The 17099-nt window shown below is 37.5% G+C and overlaps 1 protein-coding gene across 1 annotated transcript in view; it reads right to left on the bottom strand.

Moving 5' to 3' along the window:
- Positions 1-17099, bottom strand: part of UVRAG (UV radiation resistance associated) — a 321167-nt gene that overhangs the window by 243205 nt on the left and 60863 nt on the right. Inside the window, exon 5 of the mRNA XM_034995174.1 lies at positions 9932-10006. Coding sequence (XP_034851065.1) covers positions 9932-10006 — 75 coding nt within the window. The remainder of the gene's footprint in view (positions 1-9931; positions 10007-17099) is intronic.

Raw genomic sequence — 17099 nt, 5'->3', positions numbered from 1 at the left:
CCTGGCTTTGAATTTTCCAGTATTAAAATTCTGAAAAGCTCAACAATTGTGCTAAGAAGACAAGATCCTCCAAATTCGTAACAGGAAACGTGGCATTTTCCCAGATTATTTTCTGGCTTCAATGAAGAGGGAGAATGGGGACCACACTGCAGCAGCAGGATTTATAAATATGAATTACAGGATAAGATGATTTTCCAAACATCTGTCAGAAGTTAATTTGATCCAAGAGAAAAGGGGGAAAAAGAGAAAAAAAGACTCAAAAGAAGCCAAGTATAGTGACTAATACGTGGAACTTTTGTAGACTTCAGTGGGTTGATGGTCTCACGGGCATTGCATGCCCACTCTACAATAATAAATACACAGAGTCTGTACAATAATGCACTTCATACCATTCAAAGCACTTTCCCATGTACCCTCTCATTTGATTCTCACAATGCACACAGTGGAGATCTCTGGTTAAATGTAAACACAGAGACCTGGTACTTTGAACAGGATATATGAAGTGGGAAGAAATGTAGAGATGGCATGTAGCATAGTGTTTAAAAGAAAACACCTTTGAATAAAGGAGAGCTGGTTTTAAGTCATGGTTCGGCTACTCCCTAGCTATATAATCTTGGGTTAGTAGTTGAATGTTTTCCTCTAGGGTACTTTACCTATAAAATGAGAATAACCACCACCTCATGGAACTGTTACACAAGATTAAATAAAAACATGTAAAATAGCTAGTATAGTGTCTGACACATAGTAGGTACTTAGTAAATGAAAACTGGCAACTGTAGCTTTCAAAAGCTCTATACCTACCTGGTATAAGTAACACTGTTACTAGGATATCACACCAGCTCAAATCATTCAGAAACAAAGTTTTACCCTGGATTTACACTGAGCTCAGACACCTAAATGTTTTATAACAAAGCAGGCAGCTATTAGAAACAGCCCCTGAAGATTTATTGTCTTTATATTTTGTAATGGGGGGGGGGGGGGGGGGGGGGGGGGAGGGGAGAGGAGACATAAGGAAAGCTGAATACAGTATGTATAGGAATGGTCTATTTTTATGATTTTCCAACCTTTGCTTGATGATGTACTGAAAGACCTGGACAACATTATACCATATCCCTTTCCCTATTGTTAAAACATAGGCTACTTGGGACATTTAATCGCCACCTCTGAATGTCCAGCTTCGAATACTGTGTGGGACGTGCTTTGGAAACAAGTTAGTGTCCATTAATTTGACTGGTAAGAGGAAATAGCCATCTTTTTAACTTCTCAGTTCTATAAAGTTAACTAAATGGAAATATCTTAACTGGGATTAGAATTCAGATTTTCTACTTTTCAAAAGTATCATGCCTTGAAAAATATAAAATAAGAAATTTTCATTTGTACAGGTTCTGAAACTTGCTATTGTCCCTAAATCTTTAATCTAGGCTGGACTACGTACTTGAGATGATTAAGTTATGTGACTGTGTTTGTGAAATTAATCACCAAATTGCTATTTCAATCTCCTAAGAGTTTCATTCCAAAAAATTTGATCCTTTTTACTAGATTCTACTCCTGCTCATTTTTTTTTTTCCATTAGAGTGAGAAAGCATTGCCATCTACTGGACTCTGAAGATATTGCTGCTATAACTTTTAGTCTGAGAAAAGAATTCTTAATAATCTAATGCTTTTTGCACTTTGTCAAAAACATAGTAGTTATAATTATTATGGCAGTATGAGTTACATAAAAATAAAACTTCAGAGGGGCACCTGGGTGGCTCAGTCAGTTAAGGGTCTGCCTTCAGCTCAGGTCATTATCCAGGGCCCTAGGATGGAGCCCCAGGTCGGCTCCCTGCTCAGTGGGGAGTCTGCTTCTCCCTTCCCTCTAACCCTGCCCATCCAGCTCATGTTCTCACTCACTCTCTCTCAAATGAATAAATAATCGAATCTTTAAAAATAAAACTCCAGAAGTTGGGACTAGGGTTAAAGTAGGGTAGGAGAGAGAAATAATACCATCCTCTCAAGATTTTTATTCTCAGTTATTGCTATGATAGTCCCAAATACAGCATGCATTCACCTACATTCATTAACAAACTTCTGTTGAGCACCTACTATACTGTATGCCAGATACTGTGCCAGGGCTGCAATGTTAATACAATAGGATTAGAGAGGTAATCCCTTTTATCATAGGGTTTAGAGCCTAGTGAGTAGTTTCCATTTATTATTGAACTCTATTCATACTGTACATTATCACTTTTTATCCCCTAATAATTTGAACAAATTGTTCTTTGTATAAGAGGAGAAAAACTCAGAGGTGACTTAATTTGCCCAAGATCTCTCTCACAGGTAAGTTGCAGAAGTGCCTGGAATTAAACTCACATCAATCTGACTCCAAAACCTGTACTTTTAACTACTAGGAGTATACACTCACCCAGGTAAGCTGTCAGCATCCTCCCAAAAATAAGAGTAGCAAAAAAAAAAAAAAAAAAAAAAGAGTAGCTGACAAAAGGCAATTCAGGCAAAGATAGTCTTACATGTCTTTATAAAAGGCAAAACTCCTAAACTGAGATCTGAAAGGTTTCCAGCTTAATGGATAAAGAGCTGGCCCAACAGTCTCTTACTCCTCATGCTCCCCCAGATGCCATTCTAGAAGTTCAATCCACCTAGAAAACATCCCTCCCAACCACCTAGCTTTTATTCACCAACCTCCATCCACTCTAACTTCAAGCCACAACAGTGTTCCTCTCTGGTTCTCCATAGTCTCCAAACGTTAAAAAAAGCACATCCTTCCTAAGGTGCTCTGCAGATTATTTAAAGTTCTGCTATAATTCACCTGTGTTATCTGCAAGACCCAAATAACTGACATCAAAAATAATTTTTCAAACTAAATCCATTGTAAACTGGAGCTCTTCTGGAATACATGCTGTTTTATCTCACCTAAAAGAAATACATGGCATTTTATCTCACCTGGATAAAAGAAATCTGCATCTAATACTTTTGTATCCCAAAATACTTGGTTTAATAATTGGCACATAGTAGGTACTTGATATTTATTGATGGAAAAAAATCAGTTTTGCAAATACAGACAGAAGACTTTCAGCATTTACTCAATCATCTCTTCATCTGCATTGCTGCTGAATAGCTAAGAGTTCTATGTTCATATGCCAAATAAATGCACTCTTACTACATAAAGTTAACAAGAACATATCACTCCCTAATAATGTCAGCAGAGGTTGCTGAACAAAGGATTCAAACCCACAGCATATTTTAGTCAAAGGTTTTCTGTGTTAAGTAGTTTCCAAACACATTCCTGGTAGTGAGACTGCACTACTTGTCCATTGTCCTATGTAGTTGAGAGATTGACCAGGTTCCTAAAAACTCAACAGAAATGAGTAAAGCCTTTTCGAGAAGCAGATGAACAAACAAAGAGGCAAGAGTCCTGAGCAAATAAGTAATTTCAGCTTTTAGACCCATAGTGGCTGAAGGTACTTTAAGTAATATGGACAGAGGAAGGATTAACAGCAACAGAATCATCAGAGGTAATAATAACAGTGTTTCTGGTTACAATTAATGTAAAACAACAAGAACGCTTAAGAACTGGTCAACAAAAATTCTAGTCACTATTTATAAAGTTGCTTTAAAATGTGCTTCCTTGGGGCACCTGGGTGGTTCAGTCGTTAAGCGTCTGCCTTTGGCTCAGGTCATGATCCCAGGGTCCTGGGATTGAGCCCTGCATTGGGCTACGTGCTCGGCAGGAAGCCTGCTTCTCTCTCTCCCACTCCCCCTGCTTGTGTTCCTGCTCTCGCTATCTCTCTGTGTCAAATAAATAAATAAAATCTTTAAAAATAAATAAATAAATAAAATGTGCTTAACACCCCACAAGTTTAACTCTTCTTAGCATATATACATTCTTAAAATACAATCCTATTCTCAGGGCACCTGGGTGACTCAGTCAGTTGGGCGTCTGCCTTCAGCTCAGGTCATGATCCCAGCGTCTTGGGATGAAGCCCCGCATCAGGCTCCGTGCTCAGCAGGGAGCCTGCTTTTCCCTCTCCCTCTGCCTGCCTATCTGCCTACTTCTGATCTCTCTCTGTCAAATAAATAAATAAAATCTCTTTTTAAAAAAAGATACAATCCTGTTCTCAAAGCCTTGTTACTTTAACATTTTATAAAATCCTTTATGAGGGGTGCCTGGGTGGCTCAGTCGTTAAATGTCTGCCTTTGGCTCAGATCATGATCCCAGGGTCCTGGGATCGAGCTCTGCATCAGGCTCCCTGCTCAGCAGGAAGCCTGCTTCTCCCTCTCCCACTCCCCCTGCTTGTGTTCCGTCTCTTGTTGTGTCTCTCTGTCAAATAAACAAATAAAATCTTTAAAAAATAAAAATAAAAAAAATAAAATCCATTATGAAATATGTCCAATATAGATATGATTATCTGTTTGCAATTACTGTCATTACAAATACATTTGGACTTATTTCTACGACTCTACTACATGTTTTTGTTTACCACTTGTTTTCTTTCCTCCCTCCTATTAGTCGACAAAATTTTCTACTCTTTATAGTCCCTTTTTTCCTCTGCTACTTAAAAATATATATTCTCTGGTTCTAACCTATACTAGATACTTTCACATTTTTAACATGCACACTTGAGACCACAAATTTTTCTAACAAATTCTGTAGTTGTTTACCATCCTCCTCCCAGACAGATCAGTGACCTCAATGAGTCTTAACTCTTTACACACCCTCCCTCACCTCATTATTGTTGTCTAGAGCACTGCTTCTCAAGCGCTCTGTGGCCAAGGACCAGTTGCTTTTCCTTCAATCCACTGTGAACTGATACTTTTGTAAAATACAATAAAAAGGCACAATAATGTCAAACTGCTATAAAAGTTTTGAAACATTTACTCTCACTTTTTATACCTGGCTCACCACAGACTAGTGACAGACAGTTCTTAGACTGTCTGCTCTGGTCCACAAACTGTTCTTTGAATAACAATGGTCTAGTTTGTTTTTACCTTAAAACATATAACTTATTACGTATTAAGTTTTTGTTTGCATGTTAGTTTGCTGTCAGTAGTTAACTGCATTCACTAACGTTGTAACCATTTTTTTGTATCTTGCTGTAACTTGCTGTTACTTCCTACATCTTCCCTTTGGGATCACTTCTCTACCTCCACTATTCAGTATAGATAAAGGGTCTGTGGGCAGTAAATTCTCAATCTGTGTGTCTTTAAAATTGTTCCTCTTTCACCCTTGCTCTTGACTGAAGGTTTACTACAAATAGAATGATACATTTAATAGTTAATAGCACTTGATTATTTCTCCTGGCATCAACTGTTACTGCTGCAAAGTCTGCTGTCAGTCTAATTTGTAGATAATATTTCCTTTCTCTCTGCTCACTTTTAAGATTTCTCCTTTTATTTTTTTTAAGATTTCTCCTTTTAAAATTAACCTTGAAGATCTGCAGTTTCTCTAAGATGTCTTTTCTTCAGCCTCCATCTGTAATTGGGAGATTCCTGCCTTTCTCAGCTTCGTGTTCATTTTGCCCAGAGGAGCACATCTTTCAACGACTAGGCTTCTGCTTCTGCCTACTTCTTAATGTTTCTATTCCATTTCTGTTCCAGATAGGTTTATTTTCTTGCTTTTAGTTTGTTTTAGCAAAGTATGTCTCTTTAAATTTCTCTGATTTCACCGATCACCAGGGTTTTTTTGTTTTGTTTTGGTTCTTTGGGTTTTGGGGTGGGGGGGTTAAACCAATCATTGATTTTTATTTGGTGCAGTGGAGGGTCTCAAAGTATGCACTTACAAGGACATCTGGACTGGAAAAATTGCTTATAGCTTTCTTTAAAAAGGAAAACTAGGGCGCCTGGGTGGCTCAGTTGGTTAAGCGACTGCCTTCAGCTCAGGTCATGATCCTGGAGTACCAGGATCGAGTCCCGCATCGGGCCTCCCTGCTCGGCAAGGAGTCTGCTTCTCCCTCTGACCCTCCCCCCTCTCAAGCTCTCTCTATCTCATTCTCTCTCAAATGAATAAATAAAAATCTTTTAAAAATAAAAAAATAAAAAGGAAAACTAATGTTTTTTAAGGTTCAAACTATATATCAGATGTTCATCTGAAAGCAAGATAAGGCTAGACTAACTGAAGGACTATAGAATAAAATATACCACTTATTACAATAAGACATATTTCAATAAAGTTTTATTGACCATTTGGTCTTGAATCCCATCTCTGCTACTTAGTAGCTCTGTAATCTTGAGAAAGTTACTTAACTTCTGTGTGTCGGCTTCCTCTTCTGTAAAAAGACAATTGTGAGGTTTGAATGAGGTAAATTATGAAAGGAATTAGAACAGTACCTGGCATTTTATTAGCTCACAGAACATTAGCTATCATCATCATCATCATTATTATTATTACTATTGTCAGGGGGAACATTCTGCACTCATGTTTCCACACAGGCAAAAGATGTTCCACTCCTCGAGCCTCACATCAGGCTCTCTGCTCAGCGGGGAGCCTGCTTCTCCCTCTCCCTCTGCCTCTGCCTGCCACTCCCCCTGCTTGTGCTCTATCTCTGTCAAATAAATAAATAAAATCTTAAAAAAAAAAAAAGATGTCCCACTCCATTTCCCAGGTCCTAAAAAGAACATTTCCAGTTTCTCTGTGTCCTTCACTCATTCCTCTCCAGGACAGACAGAGGACTAACTGCTGAGCTTGGGAGAAGAAACAGAGCATGATGGCCTCAGTTCTTTCCAGTTTCCCTCCCAGTCAGGAACAGCCTGCCTAGAGCACACATAAATTCTGCTTTTAGCTTGGAGGATTAGGATTTGTCCCTGTAAGGGCAAGATCCTGGTTTTGCTTGTTTTGTTGTTTTTGGGGGGAGGTTCAATTTGGGAGGAAGTATACCAGCTCTTTTAGTTGTAGAATTTAAGCAACAATTGCCAATTAATTTTATTAGTAATAAAGCCAACATTTTGATCTCCACTTATCTATCACCTGTCTTATTTCTAAACTTGTTCCAAACTCACAGGGAGAAGAAAGGGGAATTAGTCATCAGCTATCCAAAACTTCAATTACTAATAGTATCTGACTATGCAATTCTTAGGGAGATTAAATAGAATAACAGATATAAAGCTCTTAAAAGTATCTGATACACAGTAAAGTTCAATAAATATTCGCTTTAATATCATTACTATGTACCAGATCTTGTGCTAGATGGTGTGCTAGTTACCAGTTGCAAGAGGAACTTAATCCCTCAACAGGGTCGGGATGGTTAACCCTATAAATGGGACACTGCAAAAAAAAAAAAGTAGCCATCCCATAATTCTCTCATTAAATCAAACATTTTTACTAAGCAAATACCATGTCTCAAGAACTGTGGTAGGTACTGGGAATTCAAAATTACATATACAAATCTGTCCTTAAAAAGCTTACAGATTAGCAGGAAACAAACTGAGTGTTGTTGGAGTGGGGGGTGGGGTGGGAGGGATGGGGGGACTGGGTGATAGACACTGGGGAGGGTATGTGCTCTGGTAAGCGCTGTGAATTGTGCAAGACTGTTGAATCTCAGATCTGTACCTCTGAAACAAATAATGCAATATATGTTAAGAAGAAAAAAAAAAGAAGAAGAAGAAGAAGGTAGCGGGAGGGGAAGAATGAAGTGGGGGAAATCGGAGGGGTAGACGAACTATGAGAGACGATGGACTCTGAAAAACAAACAGGGTTCTAGAGGGGAGGGGGGTGGGAGGATGGGTTAGCCTGGTGGTGGGTATTGAGGAGGGCACATTCTGCATGGAGCACTGGGTGTTGTGCACAAACAATGAATCATGGAACACTTCATCTAAAACTAATGTTGTAATGTATGGGGATTAACATAAGAATAAAAAAATTTAAAAAAAAAAAAAGCTTACAGATTAGAGGATCTATACAACAAAGGAAGAAAGAATTATAAAGTGGTATCTCTTATGTCAAAGGTATACACATTGTTGATAAACTTTAGGAATTCAGAATATGAGGGCTTTAAAACAAATTAAAAAAAAAAGCTTATCAGAGCTTCAATTGAATTTGATGAAGTCACCTAGAATACCTTCCATTTTGCCAAATCCAATGGGCAATTTTTAGTCCTCATTTTATCTGACCACTCCAGCCCCTTAAAAGCCAAAAACCAAAACAAAACAACTCTTTTTCTTTGGACTCTGAGATCCTATGAGACTCCACACTCTTTTCCTTATACATCCCTCATCACTCCTTCTTCTCAGTCAACTTTTCCATGCCTCCACCTCTACTTGGCCCTTAAAAGTTGGAGGTCCTCAAGGCTTGGTTAAGGCCCCTTTTTCCTCACTGACAGTCTGTCCCTAGCCTGAACTCATCATTTCAGTGATTATGTGCCATTGGCCCCACATTTATATCTCTAACCGACTTCTCTCCTCTGAACTCCAATCTGCACATGGATACCTTGAAGGCATCTCAAAGTCCATATGATCAAATATCAGCTCTCAGTCTGCCTCCACCACACCTGGTGTCCCTTAGTTCTCCCAGTGCCTGGAACATTTATCCATCCCATTACATTACCTAAGCCAGAAACCCAAAAGTCATCCTTTACACCTTCTTTTTCCTTATACCCTAGATTTGAAGCATACCAGGTCCTAATGATTTTTACCTCCTAAAACTTTCCTAAATCCACCTTCTCTGTATTCTGCCATAACTCTGTTCCAAAGTATCAGCATCTCTTACCTAATATACTGCATGATCCTCCCTTCTGTCTTTCCACATATATTCTTACCTCCTCTACAATCAGTATTTACTACAGAGTGAAATCGTTAAAATACAAATCAAATTATATCTCTGCCATGCTAAAAATCCTTCAACACAATCCACTGCTTTTAGGATAAAATCCTTTAAAAGGTTCTATATGATGTGGTTCCCTGCCTTCCTGTCCAGCCTCATCAGGTATCACTCTTCCTCATCACTCTGACCTTCCTTTAGTCCCTAAAACCCACCACGTGCTCTTCCACTTCATGGCCTTCGAACTTGCCAACCTCCTCTGCTAGAATGTTCTCCCCATTCAGCCCACACTCCCTGCACTTGGTTCACTTCCACTCATCCTCTGGATTATAGCCTTAAAAGTCTAGTTCTCAAATAGAGAGTCCCTAAGAGTGCAGGCAAGGTCTTCACTACATGCTCTTATAGCATTACCACCACTTGTGTTTCTATATATTCATCTGTTAGGTTACTTTACCAGTGCTTGTCTCTTCCACACACTCGTGCTGGAAAATATCCATCTGTTCACCAATGTACCTTTAGCACTTACAGAGGGCCCAATGGCTGACAAACATCAGGTACTCAATAATTAGCCGCTGAATGAATGCAGCATTCTAGCAATAGCATTTCACACAACCAAGAATTATGAAGCAATGTGATCACTAAGAGCAAGTAATATAGAAAACTCACCTCATTTGGTTTGTGGCTAGTATTAAGTGGGATAAAGAACATGAATCACCTGGCATAGTAACCTAGATAGTAGGTACTTGGTAAATATGAATTCTCTTCCCTTTCCTTTCTCTAATCGCCTGTAGATATAGAGATAGCACTTTGACTGTAGTATCACTTGACTCACAGTTTCTTAAATTTACTCAAAAGTGTAAAAGGTATCTGAAACATTTAATAAAATTGTATTGTACTTAATCAAAATTCACCATTCTGTTTTGACTCTCCAAAGAATTACATAGAATAAGAACAAAAAGCCCAGATTTCCTCTTAAGAAAATTAATAATCTGGATTTACAAAAGATGAATCGGGGTGGTTACAAAACAAGTTTTCACTTTAAAAAGCATTCACCTTAAGCCACTCTAAATAAATGTACAATGATACTTAAAACAAGATTCTATTTACACAGAGCTTTGTACACTATATGTCAAGGCACAGCGGCACTAAACAAAACTCACAGCATTAGAAAAATCCTCTTACCTTATGTTCAAATGGAGCACCATAGTAGCCATCATTCAGCCCAAAAATTATTTCATTTTGGTTGCGGGCATGAATCTAAGAGAAGAAAAACACGCTATCAGTTCTTCTCATTCCAATTAAGTTTTGTTATGATTAAGGCATGACAGTTACAACAGGATCTACTTCAATGCTGAGAAACAGGCTGACTAATCTAACAAGCCAGCAGAAAACATATCATTTATCCTAAGACCAGGTAATCAATTCAGAGCTTCCTGCTTTAGTCAAAGGGTTCACAAAATCATCACACAAGATAACAGGCACGATCATTCACTTTTATTTTCCACAAACACTTCTTGAGATTGCTATGGAAAGGCTATTTCTGAAATACAAGGGATCCAGAGACATACTATACATTCTCTGATCTCAAAGAAAACACAATCCAATTAGTCTATAAGAGTGCTTTATTTAAAAACTATAAAGTCCCAGAAAAAAACACAAAAGATCTATTTTCAAGAAGACAGTTTAGGGGTGCCTGGGTGGCTCAGTCATTAAGCGTCTGCCTTTGGCCTGTGTCTCTCTCTGTCAAATAAATAAATAAAATCTTTTAAAAAAAAGTTTAAAGATAATAATATCTAATTTGCATCATCACTCTGGACTCTAGTTTCCTCAAGTAAAAATGAATGAATCAGATTATGCTCTGTTTTATCATACTTCCGTGCCTACCCCCATCTCCTCTGGCTAAATCCAACATAGCATCCAAATTTCACTCAAGATTATCAATTAATTTAACCTAACTGACATCTGGATTCAACAACACAATACACATCACTTGTACAGGAAACATTCACCAAAAAAGAGATTTTATATTCTAGGCTATAAAATAAGCCTCAAAAAAGCTTAGAAGAGGGGCGCCTGGGTGGCTCAGTCGTTAAGCATCTGCCTTCGGCTCAGGTCATGATCCAGGGTCCTGGGATCAAGCCCCGCATCGGGCTCCCTGCTCTGCAGGGGGCCTGCTTTTCCCTCTCCCACTCCCCCTGCTGTGTTCCCTCTCTTGCTGTGTCTCTCTCTGTCAAAAAAAAAAAAAAAAGCTGAAAAGATTGAAATCATACAAACTATTTTCTCTAAACTCAACAGAATTCAAGTAGAAAACAACAAAAGAAGGATATCTGGAAAATCCACAAATGTTTGAAAATTAAACACTATATCTCTAAATAACCAATGGATCAAGAAGAAATAAAAGGGAAATTAGAAAATATTCTGAATTGAATGAAAATGAAAATATAACATCAAAGTTTGTGAGTCATGGCGCGTCTGGGTGCTCAGTCATTAAGCGTCTCCATTCAGCTCAGGTCATGATCTCAGGGTCCTGGGATCGAGCCCCACATCAGGCTCCCTGCTCAGCGGGAAGTCTGCTTCTCCCTCTCCCACTCCCCCTGCTTGTGTTCCCTCTCTCGCTGTGTCTCTCTCTGTCAAATAAATAAATAAAATATTTAAAAAAAAAGTTTGTGAGTCACAGTTAAAGCAAGGCTTAGGGGAAAATTTACTAGATGCTTACTCTAGAAAAGAGAAGTCTCAAAACAGTAATGCAAAAATCCTACCTTAAGAAACTAGTAAAGAAGAGCAAAGTAAACCCAAAGCAAGCAAAAGAAAGAAAATTAAAGGATAAAATCAGAAATCAATGAAACTGAAAACAATAACAATAATCAATGAAACCAAACACTAGTTATTTGAAAACCTAAGAAAACAGATAAGTCTCTAAGAAGAGTGATCAAAAGAGAAGAGACAGAAATTACAGATAGCAAGAATGAAAGAGGAAAGGATCATTATATAGCCTATATACATTACAAGGATATAGTAATATTGTGAAAATCTTTATACTAATAAACTTGAAATCTTAGGTGAAACCGATAAATTCTTTGGAAGACAAACTATCAAAGCATAAGAAGACATAGATAAGCTAAATAGCCCCACATCTAATAAAGTAACAGAAGTCATACTTTTAAACTTTCCCACAGGGAAATCTTAACACCCAGATGAGTTCACTGAAGAATTCTGTCAAATATTTGCTGAATAAGTAATACCAATTTTACACAAATTCCTCCAGAAAACAGAAGAGTAAAGGCATCCCAATCCATTTTACAAGACCAGCATTACTCTCATACTAAACCAGACAAGGACAATGCAAGAAAAGTACAGACCAATATCCCCCATGGACATAGATAAAAAAAGCCTTAATAAAATATTAGCAAATGTAATCCATTATGAAAGGAAATTTCCTTTCCTTTCATAAAGTGTCTACAAAATTTACAGCTAATATTATACTTAATAATGAAAGCCTGAATACTTTTACACAACATCAGTAACAAAACAAGGATGCCCACTCTACTCACTTCTATTCAACATTGTACTGAGGTCTTACCAATGAAATGATAAGAAAAGAGAAAAACACATATTCATTAGAAAGGAAGAAATAAGACCATGTGTTTACAGGCATGATTGCCTACATAGCAATCTACAAAAGGAATCTACCAAAAAAAAGCTATTAGATCTAATAAATGAGTTTAGCAAGGCCACACAATACATGCTCAATATAGAAATGTTTCTATATACTAGCAACAACAACTGGAAATAGGAATATTTTTTAAATGAATAGCATTTAAACTAGCATAAAAAACATGGAATCCACAAGTACAAATCTAACAAAATATGTGCAAGACCTGTATACTTAAAATTACAAAACAATGAGTGAAATCAAAGATTTTCACAAATGGAGAGATATACCATGTCCATAGACTGAAATATCCAATACTATTAAGATGTCAATTCTCCCCAAATTTTCTCAGATTTTTGTAGAATTGACAAATTAATTCTAAAGTGTATACATAAAGGCAAAAGATCTAAAATAGCCAGGACAATTCTGAAAAAAGATCAAAGTTGGAGGATTCATATTACCTTAATTCCTGATGTATAAAACTACAGTATTCAAGATAATGTGGTATGGGCATAAAGACAGACATGTAGAACAATGAAATAGAAGAGAGTCCAGAAACAGACCCACAAAAATTATTTTAAACAATTGATTTTCAACAAAGATAACAAGGTAATTCAATGGGGAAATAATAGCTCTTACAACAGAGTACAGGAACAAATGTTCATCCATCTGCAAAACAATGAAATTTACACCTTAAATAAAAGTTAATCCAAAATGATCATAGATAATATACATAAAACCTAATACCACAAAACTTCTAGAGGAGAAACCCCATAGGAGAAAATCTCTGTGATCTTGGATTAGGCAAATATGTCTTAGATAAGACACAAAAAGTATGAAACATAAAAGCAAAAACCGATACAGTAGACTTTAACACTTATAAATTTCTGTTATTTAAATGACACTTAAAGAAATGAAAGGACAAGGGGCGCCTGGGTGGCTCAGTGGGTTAAGCGTCTGCCTTTGGCTCAGGTCATGATCCCAGGGTCCTCGGATTGAGTCCCGCGGTAGGCTCCCTACTCAGCGGGGAGCCTGCTTCTCCCTCTCCCTTTGCCTGCCACTCTGCCTGTTTGTGCTCTCTCTCTCTCTCTGTGTCAAATAAATAAATAAAACATTTAAAAAGGGGGGGGACAAGCCAGACTGGCAGAAAATATTCAGAAAATACTATCTTATAAAGAACTGACTCATATCCAGAATACAGACAGAAATTTTACAAGTCAATAATGAGAATTCAAACAGCCAAATAAAAATTGGCCAAAAGATCTGAATAAACATTTCACCCAAAAAGGGGCAAGAGAGAGAATGATGACAAATAAACATTTTTTATTGCTTAACATGACTTCATCACTAGATAAATTCAAATAAAATCATAAGATTCTATATACCCATAATGAAGCAGCAGAAAGAGAAATTAAGAAAACAATCCCAGGGGCACTTGGGTGGCTCAGTTGATTAAGCATCTGCCTTTGGCTCAGGTCATGATCCTGGGGTCCTGGGATCGAGCCCAGCATCGGCAGTCTGCTTGTCCCTCTTCCTCTGCCACTCCCCCCGCTTGTTCTCTTCCTCTCTCTCTCTCTATCAAATAAATAAATAAAATCTTTTTTTAAAAAATAAATAGAAAAAAAAAATCCCATTCACAATTACACCCAAAATAATAAGATACCTAGGAATAAATCTAACCAAAGAGGTGAAAGACCTGTACTCTGAAAACTATAAAACATTGATGAAAGAAATTGAAGACAACACAAAGAAATGGAAAGACATTCCAAATTCCATGCTCATGGATTGGAAGAACAAGTATTGTTAAAATTGTCTATACTACTCAAAGCAATCTACATATTTAATGCAATCCCTGTCAAAATACCAATAGCATTTTCCATAGAAATAGAACAAACAATCCCAAAATTTGTATGGAACCACAAAAGACCCTGAATCTCTAAAGCAATCTTGAAAAAGAAAAGCAAATCTGGAGGCATCACAATGCCAGACTTCAAGTTATATTACAAAGCTGCAATAATCAAAACAGTATGGTATTGGCACAAAAACACATAGATCAATGGAACAGAATAGAGTATCTAGAAATAAACCCACAATTATATGGTCAATCAATCTTCGACAAAGCAGGAAAGAATATCCAATGGGAAAAAGACAGTCTCTTCAACAAATGGTGTTGGGAAAACTAGACAGCCGTGGGCAAAAGAATGAAACTGGACCACTTTCTTACACAATACACAAAAATAAATTCAAAATGGATTAAAGACCTAAATGTGAGGCCTGAAACCATAAAAATCTAGAAAAGAGCACAGGCAGTAATTTCTCTGACTTTGGCGACACCAACTTTTTTTTAGCTAGGTCCCCTGAGACAAGGGAAGCAAAAGCAAAAATAAACTATTGGGACTATATCAAAATAAAAAACTTCTGCACAGCCAAGGAAACAATCAACAAAACTAAAAGGCAACCTACTGAATAGGAGAAGATATGTGCAAACGACACATCAAATAAAGGGTTAGTATCCGAAATATATAAAGAATTTATAAAACTCAACACCCAAAAAGCAAATAATCCAATTAAAAAAATGGGCAGAAGACATGAACAGACTTTTCTCCAAAGAAGACATACAGATGGCCAACAGATACATGAAAAGATGCTCATCATCACTTACCATCAGGGAAACGCAAATCAAAACTACAATGAGATATCACAACTGTCAGAATGGATAAAATCAAGAACACAAGAAACAACAGGTGTTGGCAAGGATGTGGAGAGAAAGGAACTGTTGGCGGAATGCAAACTGGTCCAGCCACGGTGGAAAACAGTATGGAGTTACCTCAAAAAGTTAAAAACAGAACTACCCTACGATCCAGCAATTGAATTTTTTTTTTTTAAAGATTTTATTTATTTATTTGACAGAGAGAGACATAGCGAGAGAGAGAACACAAGTAGGGGGAGTGGGAGAGGGAGAAGCAGGCTTCCCGCAGAGCAGGGAGCCCGATGCGGGGCTCAATCCTAGGGCCCGGGGATCATGACCTGAGCCGAAGGCAGACGCCCAACGACGAGCCACCCAGGCGCCCCTGCATTATTAAGTATTTATCCAAATAATACAAAAACACTAATTCAAAGGGATACATGCACCCCTATGTTTAGAGTAGCTTTATTTATAATAGTCAAGATATGGAAGCAGCCGAAGTGTCCATCAACTGATGAATGGATAAAGAAGATGTGGTGCGTATACACACACACACACACACACACACACAGGGAATATTACTCAACCATAAAAAAGAATGAAATCTTGCAATTTGCAATGATATGGAGGGAGCTTGAGAGTATAATGCTAAGTGAAATAAATCAACCAGAAAAAGATAAATACCATATGATTTCACTCACATGTAGAATTTAAGAAATGCAACAAACAAGCAAAGGGGGAAAAAGAGAGACAAACCAAGAAACAGACTCTTAGCTAGAGAGAAAAAATTGGTGGTTACCAAAGGGGAGGTAGGTGGGGGACAGATGAAATAGGTGATAGGGATTAAGGAGGGCACTTGTGATGAACACCGGATAATTAAAATTAAAACTTAAAAAAAAAAAAATCACAAGATACCATTTCAAATCCATCATAATGGCTAAAACCCACTAGAATGGAAAACAACTTGGCAGCTTCTTATAAATTTCAACACATACACTTACCACTAGACCCAGAAATTCCATTCCTATGTATTTACTCAAGAGAAATGACAACATACGTCAACATAAAGACCTATATTTAAATATTCACAGCAGCATTATTCATTGTGGTGGTTACTAGACTATACATTTGTCAAACCCATTGAACTGCATACTTTAAAAGGGTGAATTTCATTGTATATATATTATACCCCAACAAACCTGACCTGTAAAAAAAGTTTCATTCAAAAGTCAGCCCTCCTTGACTCTATCCCAACTTGTCTAAATACCTCTTCCATATACTCCTCCAAATTATATTACAAAGCTATAACAATCAAAACAGTATGGTACCATGCAGGTCTATGCAGGTATTCACCAATCATCAGTTTACCAAGTCTAAGGATCTTGTCTTATCAGTCTCTGGAACCTTAACAGTAAGAGTAATACCTGGTAGAAAGCAGATGATCAGTCAATGAACCTAAGTAATTCTGGCTATTCTCCTGATATATCTTAGTCTTGCTTTCCCCTGAAAATTTGTAATTTTATTTTATCTGATTTTCTAGTAGTATGTTACTTGTTATATCTATTTTGTAGGAGAGTTTTGACTTTCTACAATGATAAGTTTCTAACTGGCTTAAAAAACATGTTTTCTCTTGCTCTTGTTCTCCGTTATACCCACATAACCAGCTTTGTAAGAAGACACCCAAAAGCTGACTCTCTGAAATTAGAGCAGGTTCGACATAAACACAGTTGGGTATTTTAAGAAGATCACTACCTAAGGAATATGTGAGTTGAAAAGCATGAAGTCCATCTTCTTTGGCCAAAAACTCCCCTACCAAACTATAGGTATACAACTCTAATGTTAAGAAGCATCATCCTCCATGAAACGTAAGTACTTCCAGAAGATAAGTGCTCAATACCATAGTCTACACACAGAGAGCCAACTACAGTATGTGGGAAGACAGAAAAAGTATGCACCTCAGTGCAGGGCTCTGGCTGGCCAGCCAAAAGGCAACAAATATCTCGTACTGAAAG

This window comes from Mirounga leonina, unplaced genomic scaffold (genome assembly GCF_011800145.1).
Source record: "Mirounga leonina isolate KUSES-001 unplaced genomic scaffold, KU_Mleo_1.0 Mir_92, whole genome shotgun sequence".
In the NCBI taxonomy this organism is placed as follows: Eukaryota; Metazoa; Chordata; class Mammalia; order Carnivora; family Phocidae; genus Mirounga; species Mirounga leonina.
The sequence above is the reverse complement of the archived record's forward strand: the minus strand, read 5'-3'. Positions and strand labels throughout refer to the sequence as shown.